This window comes from Ostrea edulis, chromosome 4 (assembly GCF_947568905.1).
Source record: "Ostrea edulis chromosome 4, xbOstEdul1.1, whole genome shotgun sequence".
Classification (NCBI taxonomy): domain Eukaryota; kingdom Metazoa; phylum Mollusca; class Bivalvia; order Ostreida; family Ostreidae; genus Ostrea; species Ostrea edulis.
Window position 1 is genome coordinate 43034049 of NC_079167.1, and position 27182 is coordinate 43061230.

Sequence of the window (27182 nt, forward strand, 5' to 3'; positions counted from 1 at the left end):
GTAGGGCCTCATAAAAAGAATAACGCTCCTAGTTTTTCAGTTAATTGAATTTCTTGTTGATATCTCCATACGCAAGTCGAGTAGGATCACTTAAAAAACACAATATTTTTAAAAGCGTTTTAACGTAAAGGCGTAATAACGCAAAACAAAGGTGTAATATCGCAAATGAAAGGCGTAAGAATGCGAAGTAAAAGGCGTTAAAATGCCATTCAGAACTAACGTATTAAATAATGGAAATCAAAAGGCGATATTATGCATTTGAAAGGCATTATTTAATGCAAAGTGAAAAGGTGTCATAACGTAAAAACACGAGTCAAAAGGCATAATGGGAAGTGAAAAGGCGTAATATTAAAAATATTTTTTTTAAATGTAGGCAAGATCGGGAACTGATAGGACTATCGTGCCACATTTCAGATCTCTCTAATGAATATGGAGTGATTGAATGAAACGATAGAGAACAACAAAGCCAAACCCATAGAACCCTTAAAGGGGTAACATAGGGCTTTGTAATTTAGCTTGACTGAAAGTAACGAATTTTACATCACGTAAGTCATATGAAGGTTAATGACAACTTAATCGTTGAAGAGTTCACAAAAAGAGTTAATCTCAGCGAGATTCGTCGAGGCTGGATATTTGGACAAATATCCAGCCTCGACGAATCTCGCTGAGATTAAAAAAGAGTATGCAGGTAAGATAGGGGACCCCTTGAACTATACCTTTTTTCGCCCTCGGTATGGGGCTGTAGGGGTACCACCTTTTTTCACCCTCGGTATGGTGCTGTAGGGGTACCACCTTTTTTCGCCCTCGGTATGGGGCTGTAGGGGTACCACCTTTTCAATCGTGTAGAAATGCTTATGATAATTCCATCTGATTGAGCTTATATCGCTAAAATTTCTTTGTTGCTAAACTACAATTCGAAATATGGCTTTATCAATTGTATGTATCAAACATTCTGCACAATACACATACTATTCAAGGTACACTTTATAAATACTGTATACCTTTCATTCGCATGATTACGCCTTCCTCTCGCGTTATAACCTTCTGAATCCGCGTTAACTATACGCTTTTTTTTTCTCTTTTTTTTTGCGTTAATACGCCTTTGATTAGTGTTATTGCACTTTTCTTTTTGATTTGAATATATTTTATTGTATAAATATACAAAGGGATTGCTTACAAGTTATAGCAACTCAGAAAACGTCTTCCGCTTTTCATAATACGTCTTTGCGTTTTGCGTTATTACGCCTTGTTTTGCGTTACGGTCAATATTTTGTGTCATTGTATTGTATTTTTTATTGGCTGTAAGCCTTACAGCTCATCAGCATGATATATATTCAATTACAAAGTATAAACAAGAAAGCAATATACAATATGAAAAGTGGAGTGAATATTAGAAGATGGACTTACATGAAGAGAATTATAACGCATTTGATTCGCATTATTATGCCTTTATAACTATTTTTTCTGCTATTTAAGTGATCAGTATACGTGGCGGATTTATGGGGGGGGGGGGGGGAATAGAAAAATGTACTAAACGATAAAAGAAGCAATAATTTCTTCCACTCCCGGAGAAATAGATAACAAAATCTTTTCATTTCTTGAAATACTTTATTGGGAGAACTTAATTTTTTTCAAAAACCCTTAAAGCTGTATGACCCGATGTTCATGTATTATTTTTGTACATAATTACATGTACTTTAAAGTAGATTAATTACTTTATAAAGTTATTAACTTTCCCTTAATTACATGTTTGAAAACATCTGCATGTAAAAGATAACAATGCGAATATTATTTAGAAAGTAAATATAGTGGGTACATATATAAATCATCCCATAATAGACGTCTATAAATAGACCCACGCGCGTCAGGGGAATCCCAACATGACGTATTAACTCATACGCAACTGTCTAGTTTTAAGGCTGAAAGAGCGTAAAACAACGAATTACTATGAGGTATTTGATATTTTTATTTCTATTAAACTTATGGTACGGTACTGTTATAACAAATTACACAGCTTTACACAGATAAGACCACCGATGATCTGAAAGTTTGAACTGGTCACGTGACTATCACTTGAAATGGCAGAGTGACGCGATTATTTGTAAACATCGATTTAAAATCGAATTATTTGGGTTAAAACAGGTGAAATAATTTATGATTTGTCGTACAGCCTCGTAACTACATACGTGTGATGATTTAAGGTAACTCTATACTCGCAGTTTTATCTGATAGAAGTTTAAAAAGTTTGTTTATTTCCATTCATTAGAGTTAAAACTAACAAATTATCAAATAAAATACATAGGTCATCACACTTTTTAAGATGCGAGACACACATAAACAGAATCTTATATCACAGTCAGAAAATTGCAATTTTCCTTAAACAGCGTTTTAAAATTTCATACAAACTGGTTATGACGATATAATAACATTCATAACAATTTCATGACATGTATCTTCACAAAAATATACAAAATGTCTGTAGAAAATAAAGCAAATCTATTGCATAATAGACTTGATAAAGAAATCAATAATAAAAGAGTTATTGCCCTTGGATTCAATATTTTAAAACGTATCATTGATTATTCATCTATAACTTAGACTTTTGAAATAGTTTATTATTAACAAGATTTTTTACAATACCTATTGGAAAAGACTCTAACAAAATTCATGTTCCTATCATGCATAAATCTAAATAAGTCACTGATTTCGCAAAATCTGATGACATCACAGGAGGGTGGAATTACTTTAATAGCGTTTTTACGAGATGGAAAAAAATATTGTAATTCGGACCATACAACTTTAAAATTTGCATCATTTTTATAATTTCACCTTATAAAAAATGATAGGAAATAGTACAAATGACTAAATAGGAAACATTTTTCATCAAGCTCTGTAAAATCCAAGAGCTCCCCCCCCCACCCCGTAACCACAATTCCTGGAACCCCCCCCCCCCCCCCCCCCGATAAATATTACATAAACATAGATGAGAGACAGTGTTTTGTGAGTTATATTATTTGACACATTAACATGTAAATCATACAAGTTGTTATTTACACATTTAAAACAGTTTTATTGATAATTTTGTCTGTAACAATAATAGTAGGGGTCTAAATCATCTACCACCCCCTTACAGACCCCTTCTACTATTGCTGCAGACAACATTACCGGTTCCTGTGATTTGTCGTCATTTTCAGATTTCATTATGTATATAAATGTCTTGGACAATAATTTGACATGAAATAACCAAGCAAACATTAGCAATATACATGTATACGCATTCGTAGAAAATATGATTGAAGCACAGGTGTTAGTAAATGCAGCATATTTCGTCTGAGGTACCTGGCAGTATCATTTCGTCACCATTATTAGTACAGTATATATATTATCCACAATACATTGCGAAATCAAACTCTATTCTTCTTGTTTTTTTTCTCCTGGTATCACAAACTCTCGTGATTATAGTACAGTGTTGAGTCCTGTGTAACAGTATTGCAGAAATGGATGTTAGACTTCTCCGGATTTTCTACCTGTGTCGAATACATATACGAAGCTGGAAAGTGTTCCATAATCGTCGAAGGAGTCGGCACATATGGACGCCGATATCACCAACTGTGTCTGGAAAATACAACCAAACAAAGCAACTAAACAAAACACAAACTAAACAAAACACAAAGCAACTAAACAAAACACAAACAAACTAAACAAAACACAAACAAACTAAACACAAACTAAACAAAACAAAACACAGAGCACAACCAACCAAGATATAACAAAACAAAACACACACACAAAAACCAAACAAACAAAACTAAACATAACATAACTAAGCAAATCACAAACAAAACAAGAGGTACTGTGAGCAATGCTCACCAAGAATACCCCCCCCCCCCCCCCCCCCCGCTTACCCCAATCTCCCAAAGGGTGTTGGTAATAGGTAAAACTTCAGTATTATGATCCAAAAGGTATCTAGGAACACAGCATCTCCATGCGATGAAAAAAGCCATTAAAGAATTTAAATGGAAACCATATTGCTACTTTTATGTCCAGTGCGCGTGACCTTTGACCTTTTGACCCCAAAATCGATAGGGAACATCTTCATCCCATGGGTAGTCCATATGTATGATATGGTGACTGTAGGTGGAAAGGATAACGCTTTAGAGCCCGGAAACCATATTGCTACTTCGATGTCCAGTGCGCTTGACCTTTGACCTTTTGACCCCAAAATCGATAGGGAACATCCTCATCCCATGGGTAGTCCATATGTATGATATGGTGACTGTAGGTGGAAAGGATAACGCTTTAGAGCCCGGAAATCATATTGCTACTTTGATGTCCAGTGCGCCTGACCTTTGACCTTTTGACCCCAAAATCGATAGGGAACATCTTCATCCCATGGGTAGTCCATATGTATGATATGGTGACGGTAGGTGGAAAGGATAACGCTTTAGAGCCCGGAAACCATATTGCTACTTTGATGTCCAGTGCGCCTGACCTTTGACCTTTTGACCCCAAAATCGATAGGGAACATCTTCATCCCATGGGTAGTCCATATATATGATATGGTGACGGTAGGTGGAAAGGATAATGTTTTAGAGCCCGGAAACCATTGCATCTACAGACGGACGGACAGACAGACGGACAACCCGATTCCAGTATATCCCCAGTTGCGGGGGGTATAACAATGAAAATTCCAAAGAGTGATTTTCAAAATACAAAAAAGAATTTTAAAGGAATGTTACCTAAGAAGCAGAAATATAGTAGATTTCATTGACCATTACTGAGAGTAATCACGCAGAGTGGTTATTTACTTACCACATTTGCGCAGGGCAGAGTTACGAAATTGTCTCCAAAATAATTCTTATCGTTGTAGTAGGCAGCAAAAGTATGATTAGCCTGGGTAAACATAAGAGTATAATAAAAATACAAATAACAGGGTCAATAAAATCTCCTTATGCAGAACATAACAATAAACTAGGAAGAATTGTTTCAGCACACTAAAATTGATGTCTCCCCATCCATTTTCCATAGGTTTTTAAACATTTTTAGGATCATCTTTAAGGATGTATGCTACACCAGAGAAATTTTATATGGATGAAAAGTGGAGGGTATGTACAACAATATTTTGGATTTAGTCAAAAAATGCAGTTTTAGTCGAAAGCAATCTGAATTTTTTTTAAAACCCCTGCTGCTCTCAAACACACGATCTACAATTCAGCAGTCGACGTGATAACCTACTGAGTTAGATAAATAGAATAGATAAATATTGCTAATATTCATATTTTCATTCATGTTTTAAAAGGAAGTCAGCCATTTTGACGATGTAGAGTACCTCCTTAAAGAGGAAAATTAAGAATTACGGTCCATAACAGTCACCTATAAGTAAATGTGCTTCAACCAAGGAAAAGTGATGTGAACACATGTTAGTAAATTGAACTTGCATAAAAAACCAAATATCAAAGGCCTATGTCAAAAGACAAAAAAGTCATGGTCCAGACCAAAAAATATTCTTATTTGACCTTTACATAAAAAGTCGAGGTCAAAGGTAATCAAAATAGAACACGACATACTGTCTCATGGTATACCCACATACCAAATATCAAAGGCCTATGTAAAAAGACAAACAAGAAGCCTGTATCGCTCACCTGAGTCACTTTGGCCCATTATTAAAGATTTTCCCTATACATAAATATTAGCATGTAAAACTTCGATTCCCTTTTTCGGCCCCCCAATACCCCCGGAGCCATGATTTTTACAAACTTTAATCTTCATTGTGTCAAGAAACTGCAATGTTTTGAACTTCTCTGGACCAGTGGTTCTTTAGAAGATTTTCAAAGATTTTCCCTATGTATTCACATGTAAAACTTTGATCCCCTATTGTGGCCCCACCCTACCTCCCAGGGGTCATAATTTGAACAAACTTGAATCTGCACTATGTGAGGAAACTTTCATATAAATTTGAACTTTCCTGGCCCAGTGGTTCTTGAGAAGAACAGTTTTAAATGGTCCCTCCTGTTTTTTAATTTTTGTGATTATCTCCTGTTTGAAAGGGGCGTGACCCTTCATTAGTTCATACTTGAATCCTCTTCTCTCAACAATGCTTTGTTTCATGTTTAAATGAAATTGGCCTGCTGGTTCTGGAGAAGAAGAGTTTTATAATTTGTCAGTGTATTTTTGGAGAAGGACGTTGTCCCTCATATGAATAAACTTGAATCCCCTTCACCCAAGGATGATTTCTGCCAAGTTTGGTTGAAATTAGCGAAGTGATTTTGAAAATGAAGATAAAAATATGCAAAGTTTACAGCAATGCCAACGACAGACAACAGAGAGTTTTTATCAGAATAGCTAAGGTGAGCTAAAAAGTCTTGTCCAGACAAAAGTATTTGATTGTTTGACATTTTCTGGGTACATAAAATGTCAAAGGTCATCAGAGATGGTGTTGTCAGTGTCACACTCACGTTTCTATCCGGACAGGGAGATATCCTGTTGCAGTGTCTCTTTGTGGCATTGCCCACAGTAAAATTCTGTCCTCCATAAAATGCGTACGTCTTCCCATCGAATTCTACCAAAATGTCAAATTTAAAAAATTATCAAGGCATTACACATAGATAAAATAATGATTTAAACATTTGTTTTCGTAGATTTTCTCACCGATACTAAATAGATTGGAGGGGTCATCATTTCTGTATGGGCTCCCAATCAGTAAATCGTCAATCTCGTCATCGTTAATGTCCACAAACTGTTTTAAACAAAACAGGAATTCTGACTTATTTTTCAAGCTTCTGACTTTCTCCACTTTTTATGCACAGGAGCTAAACCCGTTTTCACCTCCAAACTTCTCACAACCATATTAACTAATGGTTACGAGGAGTTTCGGACCAAACGAGCTTAGCGCCTGTGATTGTGTGATGCTGATAGGCAGCTAGTTCGCCATGAAACAGCTACATATACATCACTGTATCTTTCCAATTACAATAACATAATTTACACCGTAAATAGTATTGAGATTGACCACTGTTTGTTATCTGCACTCTGACAGAAACACAATGGAGAAATGCTGCTTACACTGACTCGGCTGCCGAACCTGCTGTACCGTCTATCGCTCTCGTAAGTCGCTATTTCTGTCAGCTGACCGTTTAGAAGTTTAAGCAGAATCACTTTTCCAGCTTGTGTCAGCTTGTTTAGTAAAGTAAAAATTTCTCCCTCCACGTCAGCGCCAGGCACCCCCACCGCAATGACCAATGAACCATTTCCGAAGGGGTCACCAAAATCACTGCTATGTCCAGCAAGGTCGAACGCATCACGACCAGCTATAGACATATTGGTCATTAAAGTGTCACCAAAGTTGTAAACATGTAATTTTCCAACAGCTTGTTTGTCAGTTTTGGAAAAAGATGGACATGTTGGCCTACAAGTAAATTAGACCATTGTCGATGTTGTTTGTATCGTGTTCAAGCATATTGGAAGTTGTAAATGAATTTATCTTCACTTGGACATTTTTCTCAAATATCTTATTTTATTTTAAACAATACAATTCGCGAGAGGAATCTGGACAACGTACTCCTCACAGATCCTGAAGTATGGCTGATTCACCAACAGAACGCCCTTCTTCCCGCTTATCCGGTGACCAAACCAACTGTAAGACTGTACGAAAAGAGTTAAAGCTGACATGAATTAATAAATACGTACACCTTTCTCATCTTATCCGCCAACTGTAGGACTGTACGAAAAGAGTTAGTAGACACGTGATATAACAACCAAACACAATGGATGCATGTGTGTGTGTGTGTGTGTGTGTGTGTGTGTGTGTGTGTGTGTGTGTGTGTGTTTTAGCTTTGTTTATTGCGATAAGTACAAATACAAGATTCCTACAAAACTAAATAAATAATAATAAAAAAGGACTTGTAATTGAGATATCATGGGAATAAGATACACTCCATATGGCAAATTGTATATTCATTTTACTTGTAAAAACAAATTTAGTTTTCAATTTCATAATTTTTGGAAAAAAAAACCCAAAAAGCTTTAGAAAAAGCGTCGTTAGTCTGTGTGCTTTTATCGCGTCCCTGTCCTACATACATACCTGGTCCCCGTATATTTTCCTTGTCAGCGATTCTACAGGAATAGTGGTCCCGGAACCTAGATTGTGAAAGTGTTTATTCTATAAATTTCAATTAAAGTATTCCAAAAATATTCTTGGATCTAATTGTAATTGGTAATTAACTCTTCAATAATCTTGTTTCTACTCCGGTCATGTAACATAATTATGCAAAGTACTGTGTATTATTTTTGAGATGCGAGTGAAGCCATTGCCTATGACGTCAATGTATAAAATCTCTAACAAACGCAGCAATGGTGTTTAGCCATTTTAAAAGGTTCACATCTTAGTTTTGTAGTATTGCCGTTTTTTGTGCCAAAAAATCATTTATTTCCATTACTTGTATTAATTAAACTTCTTTATATCTTTATTGTTAGAAGACATGATTATGTATCTATTTTATGTAATGATTGATTTGTGTTGCTTATGTTGTGTTGACACCAACTGCTGACAAATTAATCCAGTTTAATTGAATAAATCTTGAGGCAATTGGAAGTGCAAAAAGGTAAGGTTTAGAACACTGTAGCTCAATAACAAGCAAAGCGACCTCATTTTCTTCCTTTTAATTTCCTCATTCTCCTTCAATGTAGAAATCAAATATACAGTACACTTCTCAAAAAATTGACAATATTCCAAATCTCAGGTGCGAACATCTTTAAGGAGTTTATTAGAAATTTAACGATAGCGGACTTTGAGTAGAATATTTGATTAAACATTGTTGTTAAATTTCCTGTAAACTCCTTGACGTCAAAAAGTATTGTGTTCTGAAATGTCTGATGACCTCTGGTATCAACTCAGGAAATCAATATAGACAACTTAATTAGTGCTTGTTAATTATGAAAATGCTTTGCAAACAATTACCAATAATTCCCTTTTTAAGAAATCTGGTACAATCTTAGTTATCGTAATACTGAAATAAAGTTAAGCATTGCTGTATTCACAAATTGAAGATGCCATCCTGGACTGGAGTACCGGACAACGCGCAAATATCGCACCTCCAAAGGCGCGATAAAAAGTAGAGCCATTAAAACAATACGCCCTGTGATTGATTGATTGTGTTTAACGTCCCTCTCGAGAATTTTTCACTCACATGGAGAAATCACCATTGCCGGTGAAGGGCTGCAAAATTGAGGCCTATGCCCGGCGCTTATGACCTTTGAGCAGAGAGGGATTTTTATCATGCCACACCTGCTGTGACATGCATGGAACCTCGGGTTTTGCGGTCTCATCCGAAGGACCGCCCCATTTAGTCGCCTCTTACGAGCAGCAAGGGGTACTGAGGACCTAATCTAACCCGGATCCCCACGGGATGTGTCATAATTTGTGAAATATGCATCAAACCTACTTGTGAAGCATTGTACACAACGTTAAGGATACCATACTTAGGCGAAATAAACCTGTAGATTTAGAGATGAGAACAGCAACCATTCCATTCTGTGTCAGGTTGCCAAGGCTGTAGTGAGGAGAGCTCATCACCAGGTCTGGTCGGCCATCTTTGTTAACATCGACAGCGGCTAGTGAGTATCCAAGGGTACAGAATTTAGACTGGTGATGGAGAAAATTGAAATATCATGAAAACCTGTGTAGAACAAAACTGACATTTCAAATAATGTAAACATACTCTATTTCGTGAACCGCAGATGAAAAATGCGGTAACGACTAATCATTTTCCTGGTAAGCTAATGTAAACACATTGTGTACGGTCGCGATTGGTTGGAAAGGAATGCTCGCGAAACTCTCGGATACTTCTCGTGAATCTCTCGGATACTTCTCGCTAATCTCTCCGATACTTCTCGCACGTAGTACCAGTGTCATAAAAATCGAATGTATGTCAGATCGCATGGTGGTTTTATTTCATTGATTTGTATTCGAAAGAAGTAAAACTAATCTGTGTATTTTTATCGTTTATCAGATATACTCTAAAAATCTTAAATGATCGAATAAACTTGTATAAACCTGAATAAGTTGAAGGAGGAATAACACACCAGAGAAACCTGTTATGGATGGAATGTTGAGGATATTTACAATAATATTTCAAAATTGAAAAGTTTCAAATTTACCCTATTAAGTTTTTTTTAAAATGCAGTTTAAAGTAGAAAGTAATCTGAAAAAATTAAAACCCCTTCTGGACTCGAACCGGTCATCTTCAGATCAACAGTCGACACGTTAACCGACTGAGCTACCCAGCTAGGAAATTATCTGATATTTACATTTTCATTCAAGTTTCAAAAGTAACTCGGCCATTATGACAATGAATTATTCCTCCTTTATAAAAGCAAAGCGCCAATAGGTCAGTAGAGACAAAGTCCTGCTTGTCCTTTAAGCGACACGATAAACCTTGGTAAAAATTTCTCGTATACTAGTACGCCTTAAAATTACACTGTCCGATTTCTTTTTCGGGGAAATATATTCTAACCCACAGAGCCTTTATTGATATATATCTGAAACTTACCTCGCAGGTCAGAGTAATGTCTGGTTTCTGGTTCCACTTTCTGTCTTTTCCGGTTCCAAAGTATATAAAAATTCTGCCCTGTTTTAAATTTTAAACAGCTAATTAAATACCATTTGTTGGTTTTCATTCTGATAGCGTAATAGTACTAGAAAAGTGTGTATGGATTACCAAATACTATGAACAGGTATAAAAACGGCATTCTTATAATAATCAGTTATTTGTGACAAACATCAGACATTACACCCCCCCCCCCCAAAAAAAAACCCCACCCCAGAACCTGATCAAGCATACTGTAGAATCCTAAATATACGAGAGGAATTTATCCTCACAAAATTTCGCGAGAGACATCATGCACTCACGAAATAAAATTTTCTGTCGTTTAAATACACGTAAGAGCTCTTGATTAACAGACCACACGCGAATTCATGTTCACGCGATTTGAAGTATACACGAGTCATTTCGCGATATTAAGTACTCGCGTAAAGTAAGGAGTCTACAGTATGTATCACCAGTCACACTGCATACAAAATACCCACAGTTTAGTACTGTACACAACAAAAGTAAGAAATACTTATTTCATGAAAGTACATTGTATCAATCTAACACATTTTTATCTTTACGCCTTAATCACAACAGCTGTCGCACATACATTGTAGTCTAGAGGGTTCGTGTTTCCGTAAGAGCTGGCTCCTATCGCTAAATCCAGCATACCATCAAGGTTGACATCAAGTAATGCCAAGGACGAACCAAACCGAGACTGTTTCTACAACAGAAAAGAGGTATACAGTTAGCGATCTCTAGAAGACTGTTTCTACAACAGAAGCCGTATCATTTACCAAGAGAGGTATCCCTAGAGTTAGCGATCTCTAGAAGACTGTTTCTACAACAGAAGCCGTATCATTTACCAAGAGAGGTATCCCTACAGTTAGCGGTCTCTAGAAGCATCTATGATTATTGAGATTCAGGTAATTATCAGGAAAAATTGTCAAAAAAGGTAAAGATATCAATGGGCACTAAAACTACCATGTGTCGCCTTAGGTACTAGAACTACTATGAATCAACTAGTTATCATGAGTCGTCTTCAGCATTAAAGCTTCCATGAGTCGTCTTCAGCATTAAAGCTACCATGAGTCGTCTTGAGCATTAAGAATGTATGCTACACCAGAGAAATTTGATATGGATGAAAAGTGGAGGATATGTACAACAATATTTTTGAGATTGAAAACTTTCAAATTTAGATTATTTAGTCAAAAATTGCAGTTTTAGTAGAAAGCAATCTTGAAAAAAATTTAAAACCCCTGCTGGAATTGAACACACGATCTACAGATCAGCAGATGGTGTGCTAACCTACTGAGCTACTCGGCTAGGCGATAAAATTTGAAATGAATAGACAGTTATTGCTCATATTTATATTTTCATCCATGCTTTAAAAGGAAGTCAGCCATTATGACGATGTAGTGTACCTCCTTAAAGCTACTCGCTTTAGGCAGTAAAGCTACCATTAGTCACCTTATGCACTGAAGCTGTCATGAGTTGCCTTAGGCAAATGAGTAACATAGCCTATAGGAATCCTTACTGCATGCAGCATTACACTGAGTCAAAGCCCATCATTTCAATAAAGATATTTGGATTTTTTTTATCAATCTTCAAAAGGCTTTTAATGATCTTTCCTACATATTCGTGTGTATGACTGTCAGTTCCTATAGTAACGCTAACCTGATTGGGGCTTACTTTGTGTTCAAGGGAATATCGTAAAGCTTCTAACACCCACCCCTTGTATCACTATGTAACGATTTGACCTATAATAGTTCGGTTCAAGGGGTCATGGTTCAATGAGGTTGAATCTTTGCTATTTGATAAATCTATTACATATCTATCAAGAATACTTTTGTCATTTCTGACAAATTGGTTATGGAGAAATGATGAAGAAAGATTTAAATATTGATTAAGAATCCACTTTGGTCCTAACAGTGGTTATGACTTTAAGATTATACAAGAATATTCAATAATCTGACAAAATATTATTATGTACAAGTTCTATGTTTAACAGAAACTTGCCTATTTGATACATGTCAGAAATATGTATTTACAAATGTTCATGTATTGAGAATCATATTGTCTTTTACAAACCTTTTCCTCTCCATCAAATATTCGGTTAAATCCTAAAGTCAAGTTGTTTATGTCGATATATTCATCATATTTATGCAACCTTTGAAATCCGTTTACACCACCTGGAATTGGATTTGGTATTCACCATTTCAAAATCTATCATCGTATTGATATACAGTAAAACACGGTTATAGTGAACCTCCAGGACCAGCAAAAAGAGTTCATTAAAAACAAACTTCGTTATATCTAATACATTTTTCGTTATGTTCCTTTCAAAGGGGAAAGATATCAGCATGAATTTGGTATAAGCGTGAATTCGTTATGTGTGAGAAATCGTTATAAGCATGTATCACCATACTGAATAGTCACAGTTTTGACAAACTTGAAAATTTACATACTGTACAAAACATAAACCCTTCCCGCCATTATGTTTTCTTCCTGGGAGAATCCTGGGGCTCCAATGGTGACATCAACATTACCATCACCGTCTATATCGGCAGCCGCCAGCGCTCTTTATCAGAAACAAAACTGTCATTTTCACAGAAACAGCAAATCTAGAATTTCCATATCACATTGTAAAACTGAAGTTGATGTGCTTAGTCTGTCTCCATGGCAGCACAAATTTCCATTTTCAGGTGTTTTACGAATAAGAGTTTCGCTTCTAAAATGTTTGATTATACTACACTATGTTATATACAATATAAAGGATGTATTTTGTAGTATAACAAAATATGATAGCGCATTAGATGCATAAGTTTGAACAAATATCATCTTAATTAACCGTGCTTACTTTATAAACCAATCTGCATTGATTTCAAAAATGTATATTTCCATTGGCTATTTCTGTAATACCCCCTAATCCTACTACACTCTTTAGTAGAGTGACAGACATCTTCTTTAATGTCCCCCTAATCCTACTACACTCTTTAGTAGAGTGACAAACATCTTCTTTAATGTCCCCCTAATCCTACTACACTCTTTAGTAGAGTGACAGACATCTTCTTTAATGTCCCCCTAATCCTACTACACTCTTTAGTGGAGTGAAAGATTTCTTGGCTTACTTTCCAAGCAGGGAACCTGAGTAGTCCTCAAAATAGACCTTCCAATGGTAGTCGTCTCCCAGCTTCCCTGTGTTGTGTTGTCCTTCCTTTAGATTAGTCAAGCGGGCTTTCAGTTCCTCTATCTTATTCTTTCGTTAGGAGATGAAAAAGGAATACATCACTTTTAATCGTAATCTTTAAAACAACTATGTATATCAATTCAGTCAAAAAAAAACCCATACTACTTTCAACGCTTAACAAACAAGACTCCTACTTTTGACATCTACCTTAACACCAAAATTACCCAGGATTGACTTGCAAAGAAGTCTATAGATAAAACTCCATTTAAAGTATCTGTCGATTACTGTAAATTCCTAAATATACGCGAGGAATTTATTATCGTCTAATTTCGCGAGAAACATCACTCGAGATAGAAGTAAAATCAATTTTCATAAAACACTTTTAATCAACAGAACACTCGTAAATTTAGGCTCTCGCGGTTTTACGTATATATAAGTCATTTCGCGATATTAATTACTCGCGTAAAATAAGGAATCTACAAACATATTTTTATTTACACTGAGAGCATTATCGTTATAAGAATTGATGAAAACCTTTAATTTCTTTCCGGGTCTTATGGTGATGCCTCGCTCTTCTCTCTCTATTTGGAGGTCGGATACAGTGAGACCGGCGGTGTAGGGTCTATTTGTTGGCCTTTGTGTTTTGGGATGGAATGACAGTGTAGAGTCCTGTTTCTTTGTACAATTTATGAAGAGCGGATTGTGTGGAATATGGCATGATCTGAAAAGGGATATTTTTCCTCAGAAATATTCAATAGAATGCAGCCTTGTGAAACTTGATTCGACTACATACAGTTAAACTTCGGTATCTCGAACATCGATATCTATGGTTATATCAAAGTAAGCTTGGAGTCTCAACTTTATGTATCTTATCCTCTATATCTCGAAACCTTGGATATCTTGAATTTTTATCGGTCCCATCGAGTTCGAGATAATGAGGCCTGACTGTAATTTATACAAGCATAATTTTAAAAGTGTGTACAAAAAATTGAAAATTTCACTGACTGTGTGCCATTTTCCAGCATCGTTATGGCATCGTGCCACTTCCTGTGCGTCCAGACCGACATGTCCATTATCCCCCCTTGGAAATAATCAATCACATTATCCACCAGGAAGTCGGACGTGTCCGCAACTGTTGTAAATAGCTGTAATGTTTGATGAATACTTAGTTATGCCATGACACTTTAGTTTACCATGCATGAAGTCTATCATATACAGTGGTGGATCCAGAAAATTTTCAAGGGGTGTGCGGCACACGTTTATACCTTTTCCACTCAAGAAAGGGGAAGGGGGTTGTCGCGATACAAGTTTGTATCTTTTCTGATCAAGAAGGGGGGGGGTGTTGCGACCTACGTTTGTACCTTTTCCACTCAAGAAAGGGGGTGGGTGGGTTGAAGACCCCAATAATGGCAACTTGAAAAATTACTTTTAAAAGAAAAGAAAACATCCAAAGGGGTGTGGGTTACAACCCCCTGTAGCTCCTCTCCTTCTAGATTTCCCACTGATATAGTTCAGAGCCCCACCCCCACCCCCTTTCTTATATAGAAACAAACAGAAAAATCCAATAACCCCACCGGTTTTCAGCATTTAAAAAATCATGCAATTTACCGATAATCGGTAAAAGATTTAATTTTTAATTTTGATTTCAAATTGCGTCACTTCCGATGTATTGGCTCACTATCGGTAGGAGTACCGCTTTTTGGGAGTTGAACTATGTTCAATCTCCCTGGGTCATCACGCACTTTTCTGCGCAGTAATTTGTATTGATTTGTATAGTGGTCGTCAGCGGGGGTTCTGTGTCAGCTGATTTACTCCTAGGTAAATCAACATAAACTTTTATAAACATCCGCCATTAAATAATCCATGTAACTTTTCTGAATTAATCTAATATTGATAATTGACATGTAAGTAAATGCAATGATATTGTATTCAAATCAATTTGAATACAAGATTTCGATCAAATTGATACTGATATACATAGAAAAATAAAAGATAAGGTTGAAAATTGTCGTTTGTAGCGCAGCGTCACCTATAAACATTGATAGGGAAACGAACGACAACTGCACACAAGACCTATTGACACCGTGGCGCGAAATATCGAATATGGTGCGAAACCTCAGAAAATTTACAAGAAATAACTCTACAACATTGTGTATGTGTATATATTTGGGTTTTTTTTTAATGTGATATAAAAAAAAAAATGCTTGATGTTACATGTATATTGAATTAAAACACGTCATTCCCAGTCAACAACTTTCGATCGGGATCGGAATACGAAATAAAATTTCTTATATCCGGTTGCAAAGTGAAACTGCTTCATGCTTCAAGTTATTGAATTACGTAGTAATTGCACGTTACACATTAGAGAACTGTTCCTTTTAATAAAGAAAGTCACAAAATAGATACAAAATGAGTGTACCTTATTCATTACTGTTACCGAGCTTTCGTCGGCGAAAATCTCGAAATGGAGTGTTTCGCTGCGCTTGATGACGGTAAGGTCCACATTTTCTACGTGAGTATTTTGATATTTGTTTATGAATTTTTTGCGCATACATGGTATGTCTCGGCTAGGAATAATGGAAACTTTCTCACCTATGCATGTAAAGACATATTAATCTCTATTTTTAAAAATGTAGAACACTTTTATCAAATGACAATGTTTGAAAACGCTTAGAGCCCCGATGTCAGAATTTCCTTTTCCAAAACATCAATATGTCAAATTCATTATCCTTTTCGAATAGTATGTACCATATTTTGTACCAGTTATCCATTTTGAATCCCCTATTACAATGGGATTTTGCTGCACTCTGTAATGTTTGAGTGGATGTCATGAGTGTGTGTCAAACAGAAATTTTAAAAGCATGGGATAAGGTGCTGCCATGTATTACTTCACTATCAAAGTTTAACCCAGTTGCCACAATGTTGAATTTATGCTGCAAAAAGGATTGGAAATTGCTCTGGTCAAAACACATTGTTTATTTGTCTACAGTTTATTTGTCTACAGATGAAAGAGACATGAGGATTCTCCCTCAAAAACTGAAAAAAAATAGTTATGGATCTTGTACATGTATAGTTTATTAATCACTATAGATTTCCAGCATCACAAGTCTGATTCCACTATATGCTTCCCATACTGTCAGGTTCATTCACCCCCTGTTTGAGCCACAGTATAATATCCCAAATACCTTGGCAATAAATAACATTATTTGACTAGTGTTTCATTTTTAGCGGAGTTGCGATGAAGTCGAACTCGGCTTATGATCTGATGAAGTGCCTTTGGGCGGGCAGGCGGGCACGCATCAACGTTTCATTTCCGCACCATAGCTCTTGAGCAAATTATAGGACCTCATTCAAACTTAGATGGATTGTCACCCTCAGTAAGATGAGGAAGCCTATCGATTCTGGGGTCACTAGGTCAAAGGTCAAGGTCACAGTGGCTATAAATAGACTGAAATTTGGAGAAAATTTTGTTTTCCGCACCATACCTCTTGAACGAATCATACGATCTCAATCAAACTTAGATGGATTGTCACCCTCAGTAAGACCAGGAAGCCTATCGATTCTGGGGTCACTAGGTCAAAGGTCAAGGTCACTGGCTATAAATAGACTGAAATTTGGAGAAAATTTTGTTTTCTGCACTATAATTTTTTAACAAATTATAGGATCTCAATTAAACTTAGATGGATTATCGCCCTTGATGAGACAAAGAAGCCTATTGATTTTGGTCAAGGGTTAAAGGTCAAGGTCACAAAGGATTTAAGTCGGCTGAAATTTATGTACGCAAAATTTTGCTCCCTGCTTGATAATTCTTGCAAACTTTTCTGCCGGTTCCCTCTATGCCCATTCCTTGCGCAACTCGGCTTGTGCATCTCCGATGCCGGACGATTTTTAATTTTTTTGCATTTCATTTATTTTGAGTTATTATACAATTATTTACCATTCCATTGATCCTCTACAGGACTGTAGTATACTCAGGTGACAGTTTAGCATATTGGACTACCTTTTCAAGTAATGAATCCTTAGAATTAGCTACAACTAGGATTAAACTTTAATGTATATATACAGGGGAAAAAACTTCTTCATAACTGCAAGGCATTGCTAACCATATTGATTTGAATGTTTGGACCATAATATGTGGTCACATTTTTCATGAGAATATAAAGGGGTGAAATTCTAGAAAACAACAACACGACTTCAGTTACTCGAGGAGCGTTGTGGCCTATGGGCCTTCCATTATCCATGTTTGCTGTTGTAACGCTTTGAAAAACAACAACAGTTGATTTGTATCTAAAATCATGATAATATTCAGTCATTTATCCCCCTACCCTTCCAGTGCTATCTGTTCTAACTGAATTTCCACAATGTTCAACTCCCATGAGTACTTTCAGTACTTTGATTTTTTTTTACCGACATTTCTTCTCGGATGAATCGCCTTAAAAAGTACACATGTGCGTTTTGTTCCATATATTTCAAGAATTTATGAGCATTTATAAGGTTATATTAACCACGTCAGTTAGCGTAAAATGCTTTAAATTGTTGTACAACGTCCAAACAACATCACAGAGTTATGCCTGACATTAAATTTTGCTCTGGTACTTCGATATATTAATACATGTGTATTGCCAATTTTCCATACAAGGAATTCAATGGCTTGCATTGGATTCATAATATAACAGGTACGTATTAATTTACCTATAAATGTATTGAACATTCATGTAAGTGGAAATTTGACTCGAAAATCGGATTTGCTCGTGAATGTTCTCTAGAACTCTCTGTATTATATTAAAACTGGAATCGTAGACAGATCTCTTAATGCATTTTGCTTTGTTTGGTTTATATCTTCATATTCTCAGAAATACTTGAAATATATGGAATAAACTTGCGTGTATATCTTCTAAAACGAACCATTAAATAGGAAGTGTCGATAAAAAGCGTAACTTTTCCCGGTATTGAGTCGTTACACCGGAAGCGGAGTGTGACCGAATACCACTTACTCTCGGTGATCAAAACTTGGTTTGTAAATTAGCAATCACTTATATAATTAAGTAAAGATCAGTCTTAATATGAATATGTTTTTTCCTGTTCTGTTCAAATAAGTTTATAATTTGATTATAATATACTCTCCATTAATTTGGAGGAAATAAAGAATATCTTATCTTAATACTCCTGAGGAAGAAAGAAACTGGTTGAGCATATTCTATCGGCATTATGATGTACATATGTTTTTGTTATACTACTACACATGTATAGATCTTTCTATATTCATTTCTGAATTATATATACATGTATATGGTAATTAAATCCCAAAGTAATTGATGTTCATTCTTTGATTTGCTTTGTCTTGCGTTTCAATAACTTTTTTTAAAATCAGTACCAGTTTTTATATAAATACCTCAGCATTAAATCAGTACCAGTTTTTATATAAATACCTCAGCATTAAATCAGTACCAGTTTTTATATAAATACCTCAGCATTAAATCAGTACCAGTTTTTATATAAATACCTCAGCATTTCCAGTTAATTCTGCGTATCTAAAAAGTGAAATTCGAAAGACATTCTTAAATGTATAATAGTCCATATTTATTGAAAAGTTTCCAGAAAAATACATGTTCAACTCTAATTACTTTCAATCAACTGCTCAATACTGTAAACCGTACTCACGCTGTCACTAAAGCCAGGGTAGAACAAGACTCTATCAAAGATTTGTCGATTTGTACTGAACCGTAAAATTCCTTGTAAATTTCATACAGATCGTCAACCGGGATGTACCTGAAATTGTGAGTATTTATAAATATCTTTCCCAACTTCAATGCTAATTAAAGAAATGATTTCTTTGACAGTAAACAATACACGATATATATGGCGCCCTATATAATTGGTATAATCACTCTGAAGAGCTGTCGCAGTAGCTCAGTGATACGGATAGAGAGTTCGCTTCGGAAGTGGGAGTTTGTGAGTTCGAGCCCCGCTTGTGTCATGGCCGCGTCAAACCTAAGATGTTAAGGTAGTACTATACATCGTCATAATGGCTGACTTCCTTTAAAAACATGGATGAAAAAATCGATATCAGCAATATTTGACTTTTCCTTTTCCATTTGAATACCTTGCCGAGTAGCTCAGTAGGTTCGAGTCCAGCAGGGGTTTTAAAATTTTTTTCCAGATTAACTTCTACTAAAACTGTATTTTTTGACAAAATAAAGTAAATTTGAAAATTTTCAACTTCAAAATATTGTTGTAAATATCCTTCACTTTTTATCTACATCAAATTTCTCTGGTGTAGCATACCTCCTTAACATAGGTAGTGATTGTTCCTTCGCAAAACGCTCGGCATTTAAAAACTCGCAGGGTTTTTGGATATGACCCCAAAAAACTGGGGTCCCGATAAAGTTCTAAAACCCTCACTGCTACAGCCCTGAGCGCTAAACAGCTTGGTCTAAATTTGTGGTACTTCATCTACAGCTGGTGACGTCTCAATATAAGTGAAAAATCCTCGACGAGACGTAAAACAAACAATCAATCTGAAGCGTGTACAAACAAACATAGAACCACTATAAGATGTAAGAGATGGCGGATGCGATAAGAGTGGGGGGGGGGGGGGGAAGAATACATCATAATGAATAAATAAAAGTATAAAGAAGGTTCTCACCAGTCATCTAAATCGACAAGACTCAGTAGATACACCACAACTATGTCTCCTCCTACAATTAACGTGATTACAGTTAGTACCGTCAACAATAAAAGTGAAGAATTTTACATCCTAATGCATAAAACAGGTACATTAATACAGTAAAACACGTTTATAATGAACACGCTATGTAGAGAATTACCGGTTATAACAGAGTAGTTAAGTAGTTTTCATTTCCCACGTATTGAAAAAATAGCGAACTCATTGAATATCACGAATTACGCCTACAAGGAAACGTAATAGAACGTCACTGTCACTTTGTAATAATCGGGATTCCCTGTCTTCATTATAACCATGATTTACTGTCTTCATCATTACCATGATTTACTGTCTTCACTATAACCATGATTTACTGTCTTCACTATAAACATGATTTACTGTCTTCATCATAACCATGATTTACTGTCTTCATTATAACCATGATTTACTGTCTTCATCATACATGTAACCATGATTTACTGTCTTCACTATAACCATGATTTACTGTCTTCATTATAAACATGATTTACTGTCTTCATTATAAACATGATTTACTGTCTAATCATAACCATGATTTACTGTCTTCATCATACATGTAACCATGATTTACTGTCTTCACTATAACCATGATTTACTGTCTTCATTATAAACATGATTTACTGTCTTCATCATAACCATGATTTACTGTCTTCACTATAACCATGAGTTACTGTCTTCATTATAAACATGATTTACTGTCTTCATTATAAACATGATTTACTGTCTTCACTATAACCATGATTTACTGTCTTCATTATAAACATGATTTACTGTCTTCACTATAACCATGATTTACTGTCTTCATTATAAACATGATTTACTGTCTTCACTATAACCATGATTTACTGTCTTCACTATAACCATGATTTACTGTCTTCATTATAAACATGATTTACTGTCTTCACTATAAACATGATTTACTGTCTTCATTATAAACATGATTTACTGTCTTCATTATAACCATGATTTACTGTCTTCATTATAAACATGATTTACAGTCTTCATTATAAACATGATTTACTGTCTTCACTATAACCATGATTTACTGCCTTCACTATAACCATGATTTACTGTCTTCACTATAAACATGATTTACTGTCTTCATTATAAACATGATTTACTGTCTTCACTATAACCATGATTTACTGTCTTCATTATAAACATGATTTACTGTCTTCACTATAACCATGATTTACTGTCTTCACTATAACCATGATTTACTGTCTTCACTATAACCATGATTTACTGTCTTCACTATAACCATGATTTACAGTCTTCATTATAAACATGATTTACTGTCTTCACTATAACCATGATTTACTGTCTTCACTATAACCATGATTTAATGTCTTCATTATAAACATGATTTACTGTCTTCACTATAACCATGATTTACTGTCTTCACTATAACCATGATTTACTGTCTTCACTATATGACCATGATTTGCTGTTTTCCTTGTTTTAAGCATAGTTTATTGTCTGCGAAGAAAAACATACCAAAGTTGCCTGCTTTCCTTGCTTCGTGGACAGAGCCATGAAAATTTGTCTGAAATATACACAGTTTCAAGATAAAAGAGGAAACTTCAGTTACATATAAAAATATGATACTGAACATGTAATGGACGACGCACTCCAACGTACATATCCCATGGACGACAGAAATCCTTGGTCCACTCCCTGACTCGTCCACAATGGGTCGGATACAAGATTGGACATCATCCCCATCATAAAGGAAAACATCCTCTCTGTCGTCTGTTTATTTAAAAGAAATCAACATCTGATTATGTAAATTACAAAATGAAGAGATCATGGCATGTTTGAATTACGGCACTATTTTACAATCTATACGTAAATTACAGAATGAAACTATAACATTATATGTACAGTACAACATTAGTATGATATGATACACGTGCCTTATTCCATGGTTTGACATTATATGTACAGTACGACATTAGTATGATATGATACACGTCCCTTGTTCCACAGTTTGACATTATATGTACAGTACGACATTAGTATGATATGATACACGTGCCTTGTTCCATGGTTTGACATATGTACAGTACGACAGTATGATATGATACACGTGCCTTGTTCCACGGTTTGACATTATATGTACAGTACGACATTAGTATGATATGATACACGTGCCTTGTTCCACAGTTTGACATTATATGTACAGTACGACATTAGTATGATATGATACACGTGCCTTGTTCCATGGTTTGGGCTGTTTGTTGATGTAGTTTATTGTTGCATTTAAGAATGCTCCTGTTTTGGTGTCGTCTGATATATTTGAAAATATTCCTGAAATGCGCAGATATAGTTAATCAACAATCATATATCTGGTATTTGATACAATTTAATTTATCATAAATGCTGGTATTAGACATTGTTGATATAATACAGTGGCGGATCCAGAGGGGGGGGAGGGGATTCCGGGGGTTGGAACCACCTCTTTCGTTAGAAAATTTTGCTAAAAGGGGTAAAAAATAACACATTTTGAGGGTGGACCCCCTGCCTTTGAAAACCAAAATTATCGGTAGGACCCCCCCCCCTTCAAATATTCCTGGATCCGACCCCGTAACGTTATCTTTAATGTATTATATGCTGGTATTGTAAACATGTTGACATGAAGTTACAAAGTGGAGCAGGACATATTAACCGCGGAGTTCATCAAAAACGCGACCGCTAAATTTTTCTAAAGGAAGGATTATTTTACCAAATTCACAGAGTTCATTGTAATAAGCATCAGGATACGATGTTCCACTGTAAAATGAGGATGATTCATGATTGAGTATCTGAAAAAAATAAAAGAAGTATGGTCATATATTTTACACAATACATATGTACATTGAGAATAATTCATCATCTTGTTTTACGGGTATTGCGCTGATATTTTATAATCGATCATCAGAAACGAAGCACAATTACTGTGTTATTAAAAAAGTACAGACCCTAAGGCAGACTCAAGCCTGTGTGGAGTATTAAACGATAACAGAGGCCCATTACATTTACTGAAAACAAACACAAACAAAAGTACATACACACAAACACACACCGACATAGACACACACACAAACTCTAAAGGAGAGCCATTTCACCAACTGAAAACACACACACAAATAAACACACACACACACACACAGAGAGAGAGAGAAACCACACACACACACACACACACAGAGAGAGAGAGAGAGAGAAACCAGAGAGAGAGAAAGAGAGAGAAACCACACACACACACACAGAGAGAGAGAGAGAGAGAGAGAGAGAAACCACACACACACACTGATACTGGGATTTCATCTAACTTTCGTGGGCATCAAATTTCGCGGTTTTATCAACGAGTACTTCTTTAATACGTAATATGTGTACAATTAAGATTATTTTTATTTCAGTCTTCAAATGACATTTCTCTTGGTTGTCCTTGGAATAGAATGAACACACCAGTATCTGTAAGTTTGAAGCTCGGCATCAGCACCAGACAGATTGCCCAAGTTTTGTCTCTTACACTAGTATTTAAGTATCCGGGTTACCTTTTCCATTGTTCTTGTAATTCAATCTTTATCTAAATTCAACATTTAGGAAAGAGAAAGATGATCACCCCTGTAAATCGTTTGATGAAGACATTGAGCGAGTCTAACCCAAGGGCGGGTCCATAGGGGAAGGGGAGGGGGGGTCCGGATCCCCCTTTTTGCGGACCAAAAAGTTTGAGAGTTATTCAATTTTAACGAGTCTTTAATTTGAGTCAAATTGATATTAAAGGTGGATACTTACATCACTCAAATTTATCAACACCAGAATATCATTTAATTCTACGATAAATAACCCAAGGCCTATTGCTTCTCTTTTCTCTCTTTTTTTTTCCATTGCGAAATAAAGTCTGAGTATGGAGATTAGAATGACTAGAACGTTGGAAACAAGTCGTAAATAAACTACATTTTCATGTATAAACACTGTCTCCGTAGGAGGCTATGTACACCAGCAGAGGGGATTGGGGGGTGTGTGTGAAAAGTACGTAAAAGATCAACTGATAGACCACCTCCCCCTTCACAAATTCCTGGATCCGCCTATGCCACTGTAGTCGATTATCAACATCTGATAACAATGTAAATCTGCAAAACGTCTCTGTTCGTCTCTGAATGGAGGGGACAACCTTTGAGTATATCTTTGTTTGTCCTCTTCCGACATCACAAAAATCTAGGTTAGTAGTTAATAAGTATCTAAAATCTTTTTCTAAATTACCTCTTAAACTTGCGAATCACTTTGGAGTCGGGGGGTGTATTTCAGTCGCCTGGCGTAGACAAACAAGCAACATTTAACTTCACCCACAGTTTACTGGAAAGATGTAAATCTGTACGGAGATAGACTAGGTGTGTCCCCTTCATACAGGAGGTAGTTTCTCTTAAAGTGGTCATTGGCGGATCCAGGGTTCCAACCCCCGGACACCACCACCACCACTCTCGTCAGAAAAGTTTGCTAGGAAAGGTAAAAATAACGCATTTTGAGGGTGTAACTTCCTCCTTTTGAAAACCAAAATTAATGGTAGAACCTCCCTTTTCATACATTCCTGGATCCGCCCCTGGTGGCTTGCTCCTTTTACAATTCCATACTTGACATTGGTTACACTGTAATAGCCTGTACATTGACTTATACCAATTCATCATCTGTGACCAAATTATTGTGCACATGGAGGGAAAGTGAAGAAAAGCAGACCCAGAACATTTTCAAGGGCGAGTTTGTACACCCCCCCCCCCCCCCCCCCCCCCCATTCCCAAGGAAAAGGGTGAAGACCCCAAAATGACAAAAACTGACCATTTTTGTAACTTTGTAACGAAAATATTCAACGATAAAAGATGGGGGGGGGGGGGTAGCAAACCCCATCTAGATCCGCTCAAAGGGTGTTGATATTGTCAGGTATGGTATAAGGTCAAATATGCTGCAATATGCACATCAATAAGAAGTTTGTGCGTTTGAAATGTTAATAATAATTACTACCAAAGCAGTGACTGTGTGTTTCAAATAAAAAGACCAGTATACCTTGCTGTAATTCTTGCCAGGCTCTGGGTTGAAGTATCTCACTGCACGCTGAGCTACAACACAAAGAAATAAACAGATCTGTGTGCAATATTTTACTCCAAATTAAGAACAAAAATTGAAAATCAAAGCCTTCCATATATTACAGATGGTGCATAATAAACCAGATCGGTGGAAAATGATATAGTTTGGAGTACAGTGAATTTAAGACAAAAAGGATTTTACTTATTGCTTACCGACAGTGATTTGTGTTACGATGCCGGCGCCACGCGCCTCGTGGAACAGGAGGACCAACGACAGAAGTGGGACGTAAAACCTCATCGCTCTGATCCTCTACAATATCATCACAATGGTCAACTTGTCAGGAAATGATAATCTGGACAGGTGAATATACCCAAGGCTGCGACAGATAAAGATAGCATGTGACAAACTTATATCTCAATATCTATAAGTAATACGCCAATACCAGATGTACGTATGTAAAACGTATTATATACAGATGTACGTATGTAAGACGTATTATATACAGATGTACGTATGTAAAACGTATTATATACAGATGTACGTATGTAAAACGTATTATATAGGCCTACAGATGTACGTATGTAAAACGTATTATATACAGATGTACGTATGTAAAACGTATTATATACAGATTTGTTATAAAAACAGTTTTTGAATATAAAGAATGATGTCAAAATGTTTCTCTCAATATAAGACAACTTTTAAACAATTAATTCATAAAAATATTCTTATCATATGATCTGACAGAGCTGAAGAGATAGCTGGCCAGTACAAACTCTACTATAGACATTTAAATACACATGTACCAGTTAAAAGATACGAAAAGCACTGCAAGATAACCCACATGTAAACTGGACCGTCGACCTGAATTTGGAAAGGTTGTCTGCACAAGTATAATACGGTTATCACCTGGTCAGACCTTGGCCAAAAACGAGGCTGGATGTTGCATTCCAGAAATAGATTTCCAGAGTAAGGATATTTTTATGTAATCTAATAAGAGTATGAAAAGTATACAATACTCAGTAGTAACAAAAGTCATGCGCGTGGTATATCCGAGACATTCTTCTCACATCCGTATGGATGTCCCGCCTGTATGGAGCGCCAAATTAACATAAACTCAAATAATTGAAGATATCTTGTATTATTTGAAGATATCATCAATTCATTTGATGCGCGCAACAACTTATTAAAGATCTCTTCAAATAATTAATGATATCTTCAATTCTGAATTATTGCGCGCATTAATTGAATTGATGATAGCATTAATTCTTCAGCTGAATTGATGCGCGCTTTAATTGAATTAATGATCTCTTCAAATGAATTAATGATATCAACAATTGAATTGATGCGCGCTACAATTCAATTGAAGAGAGCAATAATTGATATAATGCGCGCATTAAATCAATTGATGAAAGCAATAATTGAATTGATGCGCGCATTAATTCAATCATTGCTCTCTTCAATTGAATTAATGATATCTTTAATTCAATTGAAGAGAGCAATAATTCTTTTAGAGAGAGCAACTATATAATTAAAGATATCTTCAATTCAATTTATCCACAATTGAATTAATGATCTCTTTAATTGAATTGTTGCTCTCTTTAAAAGAATTGATGCGCGCATTAATTCCTTATACAAA

At 35.9% G+C, this 27182-nt stretch overlaps 1 protein-coding gene across 2 annotated transcripts; it reads right to left on the reverse strand.

The window, feature by feature from the left end:
- Window positions 1–2963: 2963 nt before the first annotated feature.
- Window positions 2964–26012, reverse strand: LOC125668749 (phosphatidylinositol-glycan-specific phospholipase D-like). Of its 2 annotated transcripts, none has more exons than XM_048903134.2 (24): window positions 25756–26012; window positions 25523–25575; window positions 23205–23283; window positions 22695–22789; window positions 22121–22231; window positions 21977–22025; window positions 20423–20474; window positions 19438–19545; window positions 19280–19307; window positions 14782–14921; window positions 14311–14497; window positions 13718–13845; window positions 13055–13167; window positions 12678–12778; window positions 11197–11310; window positions 10548–10625; window positions 9478–9640; window positions 8081–8136; window positions 7559–7641; window positions 7063–7405; window positions 6649–6736; window positions 6456–6559; window positions 4813–4893; window positions 2964–3615 (listed from the first exon to the last, which is right to left on the reverse strand). In XM_048903134.2, exons 1-24 carry the CDS (start codon window positions 25838–25840, stop codon window positions 3505–3507), a joined length of 2550 nt encoding a protein of 849 aa, XP_048759091.1. In that variant the 5' UTR covers window positions 25841–26012; the 3' UTR covers window positions 2964–3504. The 2 variants fall into 2 exon arrangements, with proteins under 2 accessions (XP_048759091.1, XP_048759093.1); XM_048903136.2 differs by having other exon boundaries at window positions 9493–9640; window positions 25756–25960.
- Window positions 26013–27182: the final 1170 nt, after the last annotated feature.

Coding starts and splice junctions, on each gene's coding strand:
- LOC125668749 (XM_048903134.2), bottom strand. CDS start 25,840: ATGAGGTTTTACGTCCCACTTCTGTCGTTGGTCCTCCTGTTCCACGAG. Junction 10,626..11,196: donor CGAACCCTCTAGACTACAAT/GTATGTGCGACA, acceptor AATTTAAAACAG/GGCAGAATTTTTATATACTT. Junction 4,894..6,455: donor CTCCCTGTCCGGATAGAAAC/GTGAGTGTGACA, acceptor ATGTTTACCCAG/GCTAATCATACTTTTGCTGC.